Source organism: Talpa occidentalis, unplaced genomic scaffold (genome assembly GCF_014898055.3).
Source record: "Talpa occidentalis isolate TD23 unplaced genomic scaffold, MPIMG_talOcc4v2.1 talOcc4.17, whole genome shotgun sequence".
NCBI lineage: Eukaryota > Metazoa > Chordata > Mammalia > Eulipotyphla > Talpidae > Talpa > Talpa occidentalis.
Window position 1 is genome coordinate 50,655,135 of NW_023601754.1, and position 18,575 is coordinate 50,673,709.

General features: G+C 61.6%; 1 protein-coding gene across 1 annotated transcript; it reads left to right on the forward strand.

The window, feature by feature from the left end:
* Window positions 1-2,742: 2,742 nt before the first annotated feature.
* LOC119249773 (zinc finger protein interacting with ribonucleoprotein K-like) lies at window positions 2,743-17,798 on the forward strand. Its single transcript, XM_054697398.1, has 3 exons — window positions 2,743-2,775; window positions 14,245-14,371; window positions 15,198-17,798. The coding sequence occupies exons 1-3, from the start codon at window positions 2,743-2,745 to the stop codon at window positions 16,334-16,336; spliced, it is 1,299 nt and encodes a 432-aa protein (XP_054553373.1). The 3' UTR covers window positions 16,337-17,798.
* The last annotated feature ends 777 nt before the right edge of the window (window positions 17,799-18,575 follow it).

An 18,575-nucleotide genomic window follows, 5' to 3' on the forward strand; every position in this document is an offset into this window, starting at 1 on the left:
CCGCCGCCGCGGCCCCTGGGTAACGCAGTCCCCGCCCTTCAGCCCCCGGCGCTGCGTGGTGACGTCGTCCGACGACGGGGCGGAGCGTCGCTTCCTCCTAAAGGAGCCGCCCCCCCCGCCCCCCGTTTCCCGGGGGAGTCGGCGGCCGGGTCTCAGTCAGGTTCGGTGAAGAGCGGCCGCCGCTGCACCCGGGAGGCGGAAATGCGCCGTGAGCGAGGAAACCCTTCCCCCTCCCCAGCTCCGAAGGGGCGTCTCTGAGCCCCGGGGCGGGGGCGGGAGCCGGGATCCGACGTGCCCGGCCGAGGGCGCGGGACTGGGGTGTCCGGGGCGACCTGGGCCCGGGGAGAGGCCGCGGCTGCAGCCCGGGAGCGCCCTCGCCCGCTGTGCCGTCGGGGATGGTGCCAGACGCTCTCAGCACGTCGTGCTCCGCGTCGGTGGGTGGCGGCGGTTCCTCTCCCGGAGCTTTTAAACGTGGAGAAGAAGCGCGAGTCCCCCGAGGCCGCTCGCAGCCGGGAGGGCAGTTTGGGGGCCTGCGGAGACGCCGTGCTCGGACTCTGCGCACAGTAAACGGGTCTTTCCAGTTGTGGCGTGAGACCATTCCAGGCCAAAAATTATGATCAGAAGTTATGAATGGAAAACAAACCCACCGAAAGTGAAATTCTCCGCATGATACTCAGATCCAAAGAAGGTGGACCCCAGACGAAAGGTCTCCGACCAGAGCCCACGGAGGCTTGAACCACCCCCCACCGTGTCCTGCCCGGCACCGTCATCAACGTCCGTCTTTCTCTTTGCGTGTCGGAGAAACAAGACCATGGGGGATTCAGTTGTCTGGGACAGACGTGAGGACACGGGCGACTCTTGCCATTTTTTATCCCAGAAACAGCCTTCATGTTGCTTATTCCCTAAACATGGTTTCTTAGGCACTGACCCAGAAATCGGAGCGGGAAACACCCTGCTGGCTCCCAGTTCTGAAGGGGTGGAGAGGAGTAATGTCATCTGAGGCGATCATCCCATTCACCCACATGTGTGCTGTGCACCCCAGCACCTCCAGCTCCACCCCTTTGGGGCCTCTACCAGCAACGTATTTCTTTATTTTACAACCACCTCTCCCCTGTATCCACATCAGATCTTGCTCTGCTTAAGTTTACCTAGCAGGCAGTTTACCCAGATGCTATTTGGCAAATTTGGGTGGATCAGAAGTGCATTGATTTTCAGGAAGTCAGGCCTGCAGTCCTTCCTCTTAACCGCCCTCCAAACCTGGGCCTCAGGTTTATGAAAACATTCTCCATGTTCAGTTGGCATCGCTCAGGGCCTTACCCTGTCTGTGGTGAGCTTCACTGTATAGAAGGCAACAAATCCAGTGAAGGGAAAGCAGCTCCTTGAGTAGCTCATGTTCCCAGCTCTCTTCTTCTGCTGGCATGTGGAGTCTCGCTCTGTCTCAAGTTTGACCTACAAGGAGTGACAAACTGCTGAGAAGTACCTGCCACAGCTGTAGCCCAGACTTTGTCAGCATTCTTCAAACTCTCCAATCCCAGCTCTCTTCAGTCTACCTACCCAGTTCTGCCATTCGACCCATGACAACCCCAATAAAACACTGGGCCATGCCTCCTCCTCCCCACTTGCCTCCAAATCCACCCCGGGCTTCCTCACCTCACAGGTGTGGTATCCTGTGCCTCCTGTCTTTAGGGATCTGGGTAGACTTCTTCCTCCATGAAAATAATCTCTACCTGTCCTACTATTTCTGATTGAAATGAATTTCAGGTACATTTTGAGAAAGTGATTCACCAGAGACAGAGTGGGGAGCAGAACAGGCATGTCCACTGAGGGGAGCAGTAGGGAGACAGGAGAGGTCTGCTGCGCCCTGTGGGTCACTCCCTGGCGGGGGATCGCATTCACAATGCAGAGGTGCGGACAGCTTCACTGCGTTTTGCTCAACCCGCTGCGCCACGGGGAGGCCCCTGCTGTTTTAAAAGACTGGGTGCACGTTCCGTGTATTCACAGGTTGTACAGGGTGCGTATTTTTTGTTTAAATACCATACTTAAGACTGTCACCCGGTTAGAACAGACCGCCCGTTTCTCCGCGCCGTCGCTCGCCACTCCCGTTCCACGCTGACTTTGGAAACGGACTGGCTGTGGGAACACCGAGGGGACTACCGAAGGGGGGCGAATTTGGGGAGAGGCCTGCGGTGGCTCACGGGTGTGAGGCCCGTTTTCCCGGCTGAACACTAACGCGGGGCTCCGACGAGGCGAACGCGCACAGATGTGTGTGGGGAGAGGGAGGGACGTGCCCATTCGGGGTGCCCGACACGTGCAGAGGCGAGTCTTTGCCCCTTTGTCACCGCGGGCCGCCCAGCAGGCGAGAGGGCACGGAGCTGGCCAGACCCGCTCATTCCTGCGGCCTCAGAGTCCTCGCTAAGCCCTTCCCGAGAAGGCACGGCCGGGGCAGCTGCCCGGGGACACGCAGACCCGGGCCGGTCTAGAGAAAGGCCACAGTCACTGTGGGAGTCCCGCTGGGGCGGCCAGCGCGGCGCCAGGACTACATTGCCCAGAAGGCGCCGCGCCGGCGGCGTTTCCGCGCACGCGCAGCTTGGGACCGGCCCCTCCGGCCTCCCGCGTCCCGGGCGCGGATTCGCGGCGGGGGGACCTGGCTCTGGGCGGGGCCGACTGGGCCCGGCGTCGAGGAGGCGGCCGTGGGGTCGCGACGCCCCCAGCCCGCCCGCCCATCGCGCCCCGCACGGACTGATGGCGGCGGCCGGGCCCAGGGCCCCCGCTGAGGTACCGGCCCGCGCGCTCCCCACCCGGCCGCGCTCCCCACTCTTGGCCGCGGCGTCGGGGCGTCCGGGTGGGGTGGGGGCGTCGGGCCCGGGGTGGGGGCGTCCGGCCCGGGGTGGGGGCGTCGGGGCGTCCGGCCCGGAGTGGGGGGGTCGGGGCGTCCGGCCCGGGGTGGGGGCGTCCGGCCCGGGGTGGGGGCGTCGGGGCGTCCGGCCCGGAGTGGGGGGGTCGGGGCGTCCGGCCCGGGGTGGGGGCGTCCGGCCCGGGGTGGGGGCGTCGGGGCGTTCGGCCCGGCGTGGGGGCGTCGGGGCGTCCGGGTGGGGTGGGGGCGTCCAGCCCGGGGTGGGGGCGTCGGGGCGTGCGGCCGGGGGGAGCCCCTGAGCCTCCCCAGCAGCGGCGGCAGAACCGAGCCCCGGACCTGAACCGGCCGCCGGGCGCCGAGGCCAGGGGCGGCAGGAGGGCCCGGCAAGGCCTCGGGCTGTCGTCTGGGAGGAGGATCTTGAGGGTTTGATTCCGTCGCGCCCGGACGGTGTGCCTGAGTTTAGCCGCTCCACACTCGGCCTCCGTGGCCTCTCCGGGGGGGACCAGAAGGGGCCGTCTGGCACCGTCGGGCGTGGGGGAGGGCGCCCGCCCGTTCCCTTCCGTGGAGCGCACAGCGGGCAGCCAGGTGCCCACCGGACGGCGACTCCGACTCCGTGTCCTCAGGCCCAGGCCTCCGGCGTATTCGCGGTGAGGTCGTGCAGTAATGACTTAATTAAGCACCCGCGGACTCAGGGAAAAATCCACGCGTATTTGCATGTGCACGTGTAATTGGCTGGAATTTTAATATCCTTTAAGCTGTTAATTTGATTAAGCTCAAAGATCTCAAGCAAAATATCCCAGTCTTGGTTAAAAGGCTTGTTAAAAATAAACCCCACATTTTCATTGGCCCGGAAATTGACAGAAGCCTCAAGTTTGCAGATGATGTGCTAAGTACTGCGCACTCAGAACCAGTTTGACACAAACAAAATAATCCTCATTGTGCGAGCGTGCTTGTCCCCATTTACATGGCAAGTCTCGGGAGACGCCTTTGTTCCGTGGCTCGGCTGAGCCTTCGGGCCTACCTTGCGGTTTCTCGGCGTCTGGCTTTTCCGTAGGTGCTTCCTGGCCGTGCAGAACTAAGTGAGGGGTGGGGCGCCCCCAGCTCCTTACCCTTCTGCACCCCCACTTGCATGGCTTCTGCTGCTCTCCCTGCCCTTCCACTGAGCTTCCTAGAAGGTGGGCCCCGGAGGTCAGGGCCTGCGTCCAAATCCGTTCTAGCAACCAGGGGCGTGATGCTTAGGAGATGAGCCTTCACGGGAGCCGCCTTAGGAAAGGCCGGAGGCGAGGCTGCGCTGGAAAGCGCGGGCAACCCTCGGTGTCTTCTGTCTGCTGGGAATAGCGGGAAGCTGGCGTGAGCCCTGCGGTAGCGTCCTGAGGACCTGCCCCTGTTCTGAGGGTGTCGGAAGTTGTGGCAGGATTGAAGGCGAGGAGGGAAGAGATCTGACGCCGTCTTAAAGAGCTTTTTCTGCTGTGAGGTGCAGGGAGAGCAGGGAGGCGGCTGGGTGGGTGCTGGTGGTGCCCCGGCCGGAGTGGTCGCGGCAGACGCGGGAGGCGGTGAGCAGACTGCTGATGCGGAGGGCGGCCGGGGGACATGGAGAACGCCGGTCACTGTGATGTTGGGCCTTCGCAGCTAGAAGCGGGGACGCGCCACCTCGGGGAAGCTCACGGTACGAGTAGTTTTCAGTGGGAACCTGAGGGTTAGGATCCGACCATGTTGAGCTGAGATGTCCCAGAAAGCCTTGATCTGTGGAGAGAGCCCCTGGACACGCGCGCCTGGTTCAAGGGGAGAAGGGTGAGCTTGGAGGCAGTCACAGCACGGCTGGGTGAGGCCCTGGTGGAGACATACGAGGCGCAGCAGGGGCAGTGCTGCCAGGTGATGGGGACGGGGACATGGGGTTGAGGACTGGGTTTCTCTCTGGACACCTGGATGGGCGTCAGGAGTGGCTGTGGGGGAGAGGCTGTCGGGGTGAGGCGTGTCTTGTGGTGGCCAGTGTTTGCGGGGGGAGAGGGCATGAGAGGACGTGGAGACGAGGCAGGGAAATGATGGTTGAGCTGGTGCCCCGACTTGTGCGCCCGCAGTCGGGGTCCCCGCGCTCTCGTTCTGACCCTTGCTATGCCCTGGGGTGAGCGCAAGAGCAGATGGGCCATCTGGGGGAACTGCAGACCTGGTGTGAGGGACAGGCGGGGCTGGGCTTTGAGTAACTTTTGGGGGGGCAGCCCTGGACGCCGCGTGCCCACTGCTGGTGCTGAGGCCAGGGGCGCGCGTGGAGTGGGGAGCTGCCTGCGGAGCGATGTGCACGTGGAGGGGGGGTGTGGCCTCCTGGGCCCGGGCCGTTGGACTCGGGGCATCAAGGAAAGCATTGGCTTAATTTGGTAGTTTGGGGGAAGCACAGCCTGGGGGACACGGGTGAACTGACCAGGCCAGGCCGAGCCCTTCCATGGCATATGCATCAGCCCTGCCCGGTGATGCGGGGTGGTGAGGACGGGGTGGGCGTCCGAGGGCCGGGCCCGGCGTCCCCCTGGGCGGGAGGCTGCGGAGGGCGGGTGTTGGGGCGGTTGCCGCGAGCCCTGGGAAAGAGGCTGCGCTTACGCCCCGCCGTCCCCGTCTCGGCAGGGCGGGGTGACCTTCGAGGACGTGGCCGTCTACTTCTCCCGGGAGGAGTGGGGGCTCCTGGGCAGGCGCAGAGGCTGCTGTACCGCGACGTGATGCTGGAGACCTTGGCGCTGACGGCGACCCTGAGTGAGGCCTCGCAGCCTTTCCCTGGGCCTGAGGGCAGGGCTGTGCTCCCGGAGCCCCCCACGCCCATGGCCCCTTCCTCCCCGTGCCTTGGAGCAGGTGAGCGAGCCCCGGGGCTGCGGCACCGCCCCTTCTCCCCCAGCCCCGGAACACCCGCAGCTGCCGGGAGGGCTCTGGAGCCTCCCGGGTCACCCCCTCCTGGCCTCTGAGCTGGCGCTGCGGGAAGGCCACGCAGTTGTGCCCCCGGCCCCGGCCCAGGCCAGGGATGGCGCTGCCGGGGCCGGGCGGGGCTCTTGTTCCCTGTACCTGGGCTCCTGGGCCTGGGTGGGGGGCCGGGCCCGGCCAGCGCTGGTGCCACGGCTCGTCTCTCCCTAGGACTGGCGTCTTCCCGGGCCCCCAAGCCGGCCGTGCCCGCAGCCCTGCCCCCAGGTGCGTGGGGGGCGCTGGGGAGGTGCCGGCAGGGTGGGCTGGGGCCCGAGCGGGATCCCCCCCCGTTTGGGCGCGGAAGTCGGGGCCTGCGGGGCTGCTCACTCGCCTGCTCTCACCCGGGAGCGCCCCCCACCAGGCGTGCCCCCGACTCTGGCCTCCTGTGACGTGACTAATGCCAGGAGATGCTTGTTGGCTTCCTCCCGGCCTTGTCACGGACCTCACGGGCGCTAGGGGCGGCCCAGCCAGGGCTGCGGTCGCGTCGCCCACGTGCCGTGTGCAAAGTCCCGCGTGCTCCGCGGGTGGGCTGGTTCCCGGGGAGCCCGCCCCGTCATTGGGGGTCAAAGTTCCAGTCCCGCCCCAGCCCCGGGGCTCAGGAGCCTGCGCGCCAGTGGCGCCACCAGCCTTGGCTGCGGCCAGGCCCCCCGGAACCCCGAAGGACGGGCGCCCACAGGGCGGCCACGGCTGGGGCCTCCCTCGCCCTGAGCAGCCCCGGCCGTGTCTCCCGCAGTGGTCCCCGGGCGTGGCGCCGGGAGGCGGCGGGGGCCGAGCCTTTACCACACTCTGTGCGGCGGGGTCACCCCCGGCCGGGCAGGGGAGGCAGCGCGGGAGCATGGCGACCCCCGCAGTGCCTTCGCTGGGCGTCAGGGTGGGCCCCGCTTTCGTGGGTGCGTTTGGGTTACCCCGGGGCACTGGCAGGGAGGCCCGGAGGGGGCCCCCTTCTCCCGCTGTTGCCCCCGCGCCTGGTTCGCCGCCCCTGGGGGTGGCGAGGCAGCAGGACACCGACGTGCGCGCCCCGGCTCCCGCCGCTGTCGTGAGGTCCTCGAGGTGTCCGCGGGGGCTGGGGCTGCTGGGCCTGGACGCGCCCGGTCCACGCTTGTCCGGCGTCGGCCGCAGCCGGGTCCCTGCAAAGCCGCTTGCCGGGGAGCGTGGTGGGCCCCCGCCCCTCCTCCCGCCGGCCTTGTGCCGCCCGTGGCCCCCTCAGATCCCTCATCCCGGCAAGGCCCAGGCCTCCTCCTCACGTCCGAGGGGCTGTCCCCGCTCAGCGGGTCTGCAGCGCTTCTCAGCACTCCTCGGCTTTCAGGGCGCCGGCGAGGAGCGGAGGCCGGCCCGGAGCCTGGCGAGCAGAGCGCGTCTCTGGAAGGAGCGGGGACCGGCACCAGCGCGGGCTGCCCTGTGGGGACGACCCCTCGGGGAGAGAAGAGGCCGGCAAGGATTCCCCAGCCGGCTCCGGTCCTCTCGCCGCCAGGCGGCTCCCCGTGGGGGGGCCGGAGCACCCGGAGGGGCGCCACCTGCGACTCCGACTCCGGAGAGGACGTGCAGAGGCGGCGGGGCGGGAGAGCCTGTGCGCAGAAGGCCTTGCTCGCCCAGCGCCGGAGGCTGCACGCCGGGAGAGGCCCCGGGGCCGCAGCGGGTGTGGGGAGTTGTTTCGCCTAAACAAGGCACAGGCTTCTCGGCCGCCAGCTCGGCTCGCTGGGGAAGGGCCTCGCGGGTGTCACGGGCGCGGCTCGGCCTTCAGCCGCCCCGCCGACCTCGCTCGGCACCGGCGGGTGCTCCTGCGGCGAAGCCTTCCCTTGCGGCGAGGGCGCACAAGCCTTCAGGCCCGGCTCGCCGGCGGCGGCCCCGCGAGGGCAGCGAGCGCGGGAAGCTCTTCAGCCTCAGCGCAAGGCCCCGAGACAGCGCGGAGCCCGCGCCGGAGAGAGGCCGCGCTAGTGCCGGGCACGGGGCGAGGCCACAGCCGCGAGTCCAGCCTCGGGGATCGCTGGCGGCTCGCGCTGCAGAAAGGCCCCGCGGGTGCAGCGAGCGTGGGAACTTTTTTAGTCAAAGCTCCCGCCTCAGGCAGCACCGGCAAGTTCACGCTGGAGAAAAGCCTTTCCAGGCAGCGAGAGCGGAAGGGTTTTCGGCGGGAATTCCAGCCTGGCTCAGCCCCGCGGGCCCCGGCGCGGCCTTGTCGGTGCGGGGGTGCGGGAGACCTTTCGGCCGCGGCGCCAGCCTTGCTCAGCGGCGGAGGCTGCGCGCTGAGAGAGGCCTTACGCGCCGGCGAGTGCGGGGAGGCCTCGGGCGGCGTTTCTCCCTCACCAACACCAGAAAGCTCGCGGCGGAGCGACGTCCTGAACACACGCGCCGGATGCGGAAAGGATTTGAACGAATGTCGGCTCCGATCCAGCAACAGGACTCGGCCCCGACGGGCCTCAGGAAAACGGCGAATGTGAAGGAAGATACCGGCACCAGGGAGGCCCCACTGGGGAAGGGCTGCCGCCTCGTCGGCACCGCCTGAGAGCAGCCTCCCCAGCAGTGGACCGTCCTCCAGTCAGTCTGCCCCGGGGCAGGGCGCGGGGTGAGAGGAGCTGGCCCTGCCTGGGCGCTCCGGGTGAGGGGCCCTGTGTTCTCGTCTGCAGCCGCCTGCCAAGCCGCCTACCTCTCTCGAGGTTGCAGGGAAGTGAGAGGGAACGGCCCTGGTTCCTTTTTGACTGGCTTTTGCTGTGATTGCTGAGTATCAAGATTTTCTTAAAGAAATGTGTCTTCGGGCCTCCCCGGTGGTGCAGCGGTGGAGCGCTGGGTTGCGGGGCTGCCCGCAGCCTCTGCGGCGCCGGTTCGATCCCCGGCTGCTCCCCGGCCACCGGAGGGTCCCGCATGGCGCGCAGACCTCTCCTGCCGCCCGCTGCTCCCCTCAGCAGTGTACTTCGGTCCTTCTGCCTGCTCTGCTCCCCGCTCTGGCTCTGGGGAATTCTCTCACCCTCCCGCGCTTCTGACTGTGCCCAGTGCTTGCATAAATAAATAAATAAATCTTTTTTTAAAAAAAAAAAGAAAAGAAATGTGTCTTCATCTGCTGCAAGCCCTTCGGACCATTTCCAGAGTTGTAAATTGTGCTTTGTAATTTCACTGGTTTTCCTGGGAAGCAGCCTTGCCAAGCTCCTCAGTCCGTCCTGCTGGGAGTTGGTCCAAATACTTAGCTTTTAAAGAATCTGCCAAATCATGTTCTCAACGGTTATGCCACTTCCCGTGTCCTTCTGGTGAATATTAGATCTTGCTTCTTCACGTCCTCGCTGACCTCTGTGGCGTGAGCCGTTCGTGTTGACCGTTCTAGCAGGTGTGTGTGGGATTTTGTTGTGGTTTTAATTGGTACATCTTCAGTGACTCAGTATTGAGCATTTTTCCATCCGGGACGGAGGTATTTGCCATCCAGATAATTCTAGTGAGTTATCTCTTCGGTTTTTCTTTTGCCTACTTAAAAGTTAGTTGGTTTCTTACTTGTGTTGGAGTTTCTTGATAGGGTACGTCCTCACCACCGTTGATAGGCTCTTGAAACTGTTGTTCAATGGAATGAGGTACAGTGACTGCTTTTGTTCAGTGACCCGCTACAGCAGAGCAGTGTTGCTCAGGGACCTGCTGTATTCTGGATACAAGATTTTTATACTTGATATATATACTTTATCAGTATTTTCTCAGTCTGTGGCTTTGATTTTTCTGTTCCTTTCTCTCCCGAAGCAGAATTTCTTAATTTTCATGAAATCCAATGTATCCATTTGATTTTTTTTGGATGACGCATTTGGTATTTTTTTTTCTTTAATGGGGCTGAGCTTTGCTTGTAAATAAAAACCTTATGTGAATATGCTATTGGAGTCTCATGAGTTCTTTTAAGTGTCCACTTTTTTTTTAAAGATTTATTTATTAAAAAAAATGAAGATTTATTTATTTATGCACACAAGAACCGGGGTACAGGCAGAGGTGGGGGGGGAAGAGGAACTACCAGAGACAGAGCGGGGAACAGAACAGGCAGACTGGCCAAAATCCACTGCTGAGGGGAGCAGCGGGGAGACAGGAGAGGTCTGCTGCGCCATGTGGGTCAGCAACCTGGCCGGGGGTTGAACGCGTACTGCAGAGGCTGCGGACAGCTTCATAGGTTGTGTCGTCACCCTTTGCACCACCAGGGAGGCCCTAAGTGTCCACTCTTATGATGCTTTTGTTTTACTACAGATAAGAGCAGTGTACGTGCAAAGGCTTACATGTACGTATCCCCTTCTCTTCTGAGACAGCCTGGGAAGCAGTGGCAGCCCAGTAGCCCTCAGCATGTTTATACCCCATAGTTACCGGCTTGTAAAATGCAACTTTCAATAAAAAGAACAAGAACATCTTAGAACTTCTTAGGCTATTTGCAAGCTGGGGCAGGAAAGGTACATGAGCCTAAGGGATATTCTTGCATTAGAAAGAAAAAAATTAAGTTAAAAGGAAAAATACGGAATAATGTTGATTCATTGGCTTCCTGTCGCTGTGTTAACAAATGCCCAGAAACCTACAACTTAACAAAATTTATTCTGTGATAGTTCGTTAGGTGGTAAGTCCCACATGGGTCTTAGGGTGCTGTCAAGGTGTGGGAAGGGTTTGTTCTTTTCTGGTGACTCAGGGAAATTGTTTCCTCCTTATTCGACTTGGTGGTGGATTTTAGTTCCTTATGCTTGTAGGACCGAGATTCCACCTGGCACTCACCTGGGTCATCCTCAGACAAGAACTTTTACAGGAGATTTAAAAACAATACCAGTTGCACAGTCTCCAAGGCAAGATTCTAATAATACTTGACAAGCAATCACGTGAACCCAGTGCCTAACATGATCCCCAAAATGGTTAATGATATGGAAGGATATTACAGAACAGCAACCACATGAGTGTAGGAAACCAGAGCAGACTCTTGGACGGGCGCCCGTTGGCAGTTTGCTGGTGGAGCTGAGGCCCGCACGCTACCTGCCCGTGGCCGCCGCACAGAAACTGATACAGCAAGATGTGAAACAAAAAAGGGCCTGACAACTTCCTCCAGTGTATCAAACCTGAGATGAAACGAAGAATCACAGATTCTGACATCACTCACCTGAAAACAGACCTCGACAAATGCCTGTGTGCATGACCTGTTCACAACATTTTCAACCACCAGAGTGAAAGTTCAGCGCCTCTCCATGCTCTCCTCAAGCTTCCCTGTATGCAGCTCAGAACAGGCTGCAGCTCCAGAGGTGAGCAGTATTTTCAGCCTATGTTTGTGTCTGGTATCAAGTCTTCATCTTTCTGTCCCTCAGCCCGGCCACCTTCACCAGCGACTGAAAACACTGGCTCTGGACATGTCCCTTTCTACAAACTAGACCTCAGTCATGGCACTCAGTGTTTCTACACCGGCCACCATGGTTGGCCCTAACACACAACTGCTGCTCTTCAGACTACAGCGGAAGAGTTATGTGGCTCCTTGCACACACACGCAATGCCAAGTCATTTCCAAACACAACAGGCCCTTGGCTACATCCCATCACCACCAAGCTCAGAGCCTAAAGTTCAGACAATCAGAGATGTTCCAGGATTTACCCTATTCTGCTACGGTCATCATCCAATTTATAATCCAAAGCCACCTGGCACCTTGCTAGTGAGTTTGCAGAACATCCAACCTGTTAGCTACAATGGAAAGGCCACTTGAATTTAGGGAAAATGACATGCCCACCTCTGTGGTTACTTTGGCTGCACAACCATGTATACAATGTCTTATTGGAAAGCTCACCTGAGAGCTCTCCTGCCCACCTGTGACTATGCAGCTGCCTCTTCCTTTTCTTTCTGCTTTTACTAATAAAATTTTATTTACTAATAAAATTGTCTCTCTCTTTTTTTTTTTTTTAAGATTTATTTATTTATACAAGAGTTGGGGTATAGGCCAGAGGTATGGGAGCGTGAGAGACTTCACCAGAGAGAGCGGGGGAGCAAAACAGGCAGATGGACCTAAGACACTGCTGAGGGGAGCAGCGGGCGAAGGCAGGAGAGGTCTGCCATGCCATGTGGGTTTCTCCCTGGCTGGCCGGGAATCAAACCCATGCTGCAGAGGCTGCGGACAGCTTCACAGCGCTGCACTCAACCAGCTGGGCCACTGGGGAGGCCCGATAAAATTGTCTTGTTAAAATGGGGGAAAAAAACTCACCTGAGGACTCATACTGGTGAAAAGCCCTCACACAGATGCTCTCAGGAAGGCTGGAAGTCCACGTCTGGGGGCGGGCTGACCCCACAGTGCAGAAAACACACCAACACCAAGCCCTCACAGGGCAGGGTGTGCAGGAGCCCACCTACAGATGGTGAAGAGGCACCCCAACTGAGATCCTCTGTGGGCCTATGCAATTCGTGCTGATCGTTCTCTCGGCAAATTTTAAACAAGAAACTGCAACTCCGTGTATTTTATTTTTTAAAAAGATTTATGCATACAAGAACTGGGGTACAAGCCAGAGGTGCAGAGTGTGGACATGGGGTTGAGAGGATTCACCAGAGACAGAGTGGGGAGCAGAACAGGCAGACTGACTTCAATCCACTGCTGAGGGGAGCAGTGGGGAGACAGGAGGGGTCTGCTGCGCCATTTGGGTAGCTCCCTGGCCGGGGAGGGAACTCGTGCTGCAGAGGCTGCGGACAGCTTCTTAGCGCGGGGCTTAACCCCTTGAGCCACCAGGGAGGGCGCTTTTTCTGTCTTTGCACCTGCTTCTGTGGCCGCGCGCAGCGTGCTTAGAACTACATTACCCAGAACCCAGCGCGCCCAGCGTCGGCGGCACTGACCAATCACGTCCCTGGAGAGGAGCGTCTCCCGTGGGGCGTCGCGTCGGGTGGGCCCCGCGCCGACTGCTCTGCGGCGGCCATCTTGGCCGCGCTGGGATCGCCCGCCCGCCCGCAGAGGCCGCGGCCGCCGGGGGCTGAGGGGCCGGCGCCGGCGCCGGCGGGAGCGCGTCGGGGCTCGGAGCGGCGCACCCTGCATGGAGCCGGCCGCGCGGACGGCGCCGGCGGGCGTGAGTGTCGTTCCCGGAAGCCGCGGGCGCGCGGCGGGGGCGCTGGGAGTGTGGGGGGAAGGGGCTGCCCTGAGGCGGGAAGGCGGCCCCGGCCCGCGTCCCCACGAGGCGGAGACGTCGGGTCTATTTAAAGGGCAGGCTTTGTGGGGGTCTGTTTCAAAGATCGATTTATTTACACAAGCACTGGGGGCAGTCAGGGCGCGGGAGGGCGCGAGGACCCCCCAGAGCCGGAGCGGGGGCCGAGCGGGCAGGAGGACCGAGGACGCTGCTGGGGGAGCCGCGGGCGGCGGGAGAGGTCCGCGCGCCGTGGGGGACCCTCGCCGGCGGCCGGGATCGAACCGGCGCTGCCGAGGCCGCGGGCAGCTTCAGAGCGCGGCGCTCAACCGCTGCGCCCCCGGGGAGGCCCTCGGGTCTCAGAAACTCGCCGACAAGGAAAGGAAACCGGGGGGCGTGGGAGTGGGGGCGCCCCCGTCCAGCCCCACCCCTCGTCGGCGCCGCCCTCCCGGGGGCCGCGCGGCCCGTGTCTCTTCTAAGTCGGCGACGCGGGCGCCTTCCTGCTCGCTCGGCCGGCACCTTCGGGCCGAGTTCTTAGATCGGGCACGGGAAAGGCGCGGTCGGGGTGAGCTCAGGCGGTGGCTCCCCCTCGCCGGGCCCTGCTGTCCCGGCAGCGCGGGGACTCCTGGCGGGGCTGGGCGGGGAGAGGCCGTCCGCGGGTGCTGACGGGCGGGGTGTGTCCTCTCCGGGGGCCTGTTTGCGGGGTTCTGGGGGCTGCCGCGCGGGCGACGCCAGAGGGTCTTCCCCGGGGCTGCTCGGCTGGGGCCCCTGGGCTGACAGAACAGGGCGGTGCTGGCAGCCGGGGAGCATCTGGGTGAGGCAGAGGTCGGGGGGCACGTCTCTCCCCTGTGCTGCGGCCGCAGCCCCTGGCGGGAGTCCAAGGAGTCCAGGAAAGGTGGGATACTTCCCGGGGTGCCGGGGGTGCCTGCTCTGGTCCTCATTTGGCTGGTGGAGGGCGCAGGCGAGGCTTCTCGAGTGGGGGTGCAGGGAGGATGAGGTGCTGTGTTTGGCCTGCAGTGTGGGGAGGAGGTGCAGGGCCCAAAGCAGTGCCGGGGCCACCTCTTGGGGGGAGCCGCTGGAGGCCGCAGTGCCGTCGGGTCGCCCTGGGCGAGGCGGGCCAGTGCCCTGTGCTGCCAGCAGAGACGCCGGAGCGGTGGTCAGCGTGGCGGGGGACGGGGAGCAGGCGGGGCAGCCCCGGGTCATCCCCAGCACTGAGCGGGGTCTGTGTGCGTGTCGTGATGGGGGGGCCCTGTGTGTCAGGTCCGGGGCCTTGGGGACGCTGCCCCTCCCCGCAGGTTTCCGCTGATCTGGAGACGGGGAGCCGCAGCCCCAGGGTCCTGGGCAGAGGCCGCGTCTGAGCCCGTGTGCCCCCTGCGACAGGGCCGGATGACCTTCGAGGACGTGGCCGTGTACTTCTCCCAGGAGGAGTGGGGGCTCCTCGGGGAGGCCCAGAGGCACCTGCACCGTGAGGTGATGCTGGACAATCTGCTGCTGCTGCTGTCGCTGGGTAAGGGCTCCCGCCGCGGGCCTGCGCTCTGAGGGTCCCCCCTTCTCTTCCCCCGTCTCTGAGCGAGGCCACAGGGCGTGTCGGGCCGGGGCTTTGTGCGACCCCCAACACCTGCGGCGCAGGTGCTCACCCGGGTTGGGTTTGGCTCCCGTCCCGCAGCCTGTCTGACCAGCGCCCTCGGCTGCCCTCCCTGGTGCCAGGGTGCGTGTCGCAGCTTCTGCCTTCAGCAGGCATTTGTGGGAGCCGTGCCGTGGCCCCTGCCAGGGTAGATGACCCCAGGGGTGAAGGGCTGCCTGGGCCTGGTGAGGGGGAGCTGTGGGAGGGGAGCTCGGGTCTGGGGGCGGGTCACACCGTGAACCATCCTGTGCTCCGCGCCAGCTTCCTGCCAAGGCCCCGGGCCAGCCGCTCTGCCCGTCCTGGACGTTTCCCTGCGGGCACCTGCGCCGGAACTTCGCCCGCCTCTCTGTTCCCCACAGCGCCCCGTCTCTCCGCAGCGTTCCCCTCCTGAGATGCACCCATGTCCTCCGAGAGCCCTGGCCCCCGGCTGGCCCGCGGGACCGCCCGCTCCCACCTGGCTCCCGCAGACGAGGTCCCGTTGGACTCTCCTCCAGGCACAGCGCCATCTCCTGTTTCGCTGCTGCTTGACCCCGCCCTTGTTCCGTGACCCCTGGAGACCCCGCGCTGTGGCCAGTCTCCCCTTCTCCCCCCGGCCGGACCGCCCTCGCCCTGAAACCCGTTCCTGGGAATGTCACACCCGCTGGCCCGGCTGTCCTGCCACCGCCGCCCCCGGAGCCTGTGCACTGCCTCAGCGTTGTTGTGCTTTCAGGTGGTTGTTACAGAGAAGCAGACGAGCCCCCTCCCGGAGACCCAGAAGACAGAGCGCCGCAGCCCAGCGCCGCGCGGCCTGATCCGTCCTTCCCGAAGACGCCTTCCTGGGAAGAGTGTGTCACGGCGGCAAAAGGCCCTCTGTGGTGCCTGTCTGAGCACCAGGGAACGCACGCTGGGCCGGAACCGTGCCTTCGCGGGGCCTGTGGGAAGCTGCTTTCTCTCGGTCCGCACCTGCACCGGCACCAGAAGCAGCACGGTGGCGAGAAACGTGCCAGAGCGGAGAGCAGGGCCCTGCCTGTGAGGAGCTGCGAGAACCACGTGTCAGACGGGATGTCCACCTGCGCAGAGCGGGCAGGGTGCAGCCCGGAGCTCGTCCAGCGCCAGGCAGCCCGCGGCGGAGCGCGTCCCCAGAGGTGCAGGGAGAACAGGGAGGCCTCTCAGGCTCTGCAGAGGCCTCCCGAGGGTAGCAGGCGTGGGCAGGCCTTTGGCATGAAGCGTCAATTAACGAAGCGTCAGGGAGTTCACGCTGGAGACAAACGTTACGAGTGTAAGGAATGCGGGAAGTTTTTTAGACACAACTCCAGTCTCTCTCACCACCGAAAGGTTCACGACGGAAAAAGGCCGTACGAGTGCAGCGAATGTGGGAAGTCCTTCGTCTATAAAAGAGTGTTTCTGGAGCACCACAGGATCCACACTGGAGAAAAGCCTCATAAATGTAGCGAGTGCGGGAAGTTCTTCCGGCAGAGATCCACCCTCAGGGAACACCAGAGACGCCACGGTGGGGAGAGGCTTTATAAGTGCAGCGCATGCGAGAAGTCCTTCCCCCACAAGGGGAGACTCCGCGAACACAAGAGCATCCACACTGGAGAAAGGCTTTATGAGTGTGGCGAGTGTGGCAAACGCTTCAGACAGAGGTCCACTCTCAGTACACACAGGAAGCTTCACGGTGGAGAAGGGTCTCCCAAGGGCCGTGAATGTGGGAGATCCTTCCTCACCTCCCACTACCTTGATCACCAGCGAGTTCACGCTGGAGAAAAGCCTCGTCAGTGCAGCACAGGCGGGAAGCGCTTGAACAGAAGGTTTCACTGCATTGAGCACGAACAGGGTTTGCACTCAGGAAAAGCCTTGTGGGTGTAGTGAACGTGGAAAATTCTTTAAACACGTTGTAAGCTGCTTGTACCGCCAGTGAGTTCGCACCGAGGCCTTGTGAGTACAGTGCCTGTCGGAAACCCTCGGCCTTCCGGAGAACCCTGGATGCCAGAGAATCCACTCTGGAGAAGAGCCCGCGATGCAACAAATGGGGGACAGCCTTCAGTGGTGGGTGTTTGTCAGGCCTCAGAAATTGTGCCAGAAGGTCTTCACGGCACGTCCTGTCGCTGTGTTCAGAATAAGTCTCCACAGGGTGGACTTTCCAGTGGCTCCATCAAGCAGAAGGAGAGCCCCGTACAGCTGCAGAATGCCAGTGGGGTCACTCAGTGCCAACTCCGGTACTTGGGAACTTGGGGGTGGCTGCGTGAGACCCTCCGGCACCAGGGGACTGTCGTAGAGGTGATCTCAGCTCCCTGTGGCAGTTCCCCATCATGGTGGTTACTCTCCAGAGGTACTCATCTCTGTTCTCTAAAACCTTGAGGGAATTTTGAGGAAGTTTATTGGAGGAGATCCCTTTTCATCCTGCCCGACACAGACTAGACCCAGTTTTGGCTCAGAGGATTCGTCTGGGGTCTCCTAGTAAATTGCAGGAGCTTGTTTTTGTTTTTTTGTTTTTCTTTTTAAGATTTATTTATTTATGATAATGAGAACTGGGGTATAGGCCAGCAGAAGCTTGTTTTTATGGATACTGTTTTTTATGGGATTATTGTGGATTCACTTTTATTCCATGTTATAGGGAAACTGTCTGCCTCGTCATAAGCTGATCTATGTACTAATAAACATCTCATGTTTCAAGACACCTTTTTTTCCCAAAGAGTTATTTATTTATATACACAAGAACTGGGGTACAGTCAGGAGGTGCGGAGGGTTGAGAGGATTCACCAGAGATAAAGTGGGGAGCAGCACAGGCAGACCCACTGAAATCCACTGCTGACGGGAGCAGCAGGGAGACAGGAGAGGTCTGCTGCGCCATGTGGGTAGCTCCCTGCCCGGCTGGCAATTGAACTTGTGCTTCAGAGGCTGCAGACAGCTTCACAGTGCTGTGCTCAACACCTTGCGCCACCAGGGAGGCCCTGCTTCAAGACTTTAAATCTGAGTTTTCCTTTCTTCAGCCAACTGCTTGTAGAGAACTTTGCATGAGGTAGTAGAGCAGATTAGGGGAGAGGTGTGCAGCAGCTGTGGGGACTAGGAACAGTTGGACCACATCATGTAACAGTGTGTCTGGGTGGCTCGTTTGGCCTGGTTCTGTATGAACTGTTTGCACTGGGTGGCGGCCTGGTGCTGTCCAAGGCCAAGAGTGTAGCTTGGTGGGTTAGACCACATCCATTTTGTAATGGCCGCTCTGGTCACATGGAAATTTGATGGCGGGTGGTTAAATACTCGCTCTACTAAGCTCCAGCAGCAAATAAAAAGCCTTTTTTTTTTTTTTAAGTATTCATGCGTTCAAGAACTGGGGTACAGGCCAGAGGTGTGGGAGGGTGAAAGGATTCATCAGAGACAGAGCGGGGAGTAGAATGGGCAGACTGAAACACACCGCTGAGGGGAGCAGCGGGGAGACAGGAGAGGTCTGCTGCGCCCTGGCCGGGATTGAACTCATGCTGCAGTGGCTTCAGATAGCTGCATAGTGCTGAGACTTCAACCCCTTGCGCCACCAGGGAGGCCCCTTACCTTACTTTTTGGCACTGTCTAGGTGTGGATGTGGAGGCCTGAAGAGAAGCAGCAGGGTCTGACAGGCAGCTAAGTGGAGGTCAGAGGTCACGCGATTTCCCCAGGCGAAGAGGTGCTTAGCTCAGCTCGGGAGGAAATGACTCCGGGTAAAGCATGTGAGCGGGGATTCAGCGATGCAGTGTCCCCATCCCGGGGCTCAGGGTTCCGTTCCTTCTCAATCACCGCCTGCACCTCAGCAGCTGGGAGTTGTCCAGGTTTGGGGCTGGATTGTCATTGTCCCCTCAAGACGAGGCTTGAGGTTGGGTCACGGTCTCAGATCTGAAACTAAGACAAACTATTTTGAGAGTATTCGTGACGTGACTTTGCGTCCCCAAGCTCATCCTTTTTTCTTCCACGTTCTGCCCGTCACCCATAGGAGGCACCACTAACATCACTGTGTGTTTGGAAAAAAATGTTCTCAGGTGCCAAGTGTGCAGTTGTGTGTGTCTCCTGCCACATCGTGTTGTGGGCTTCAGTGCTTTACTCCTGGGAAGAGACTCATCAGTGACTTTCATCAGAT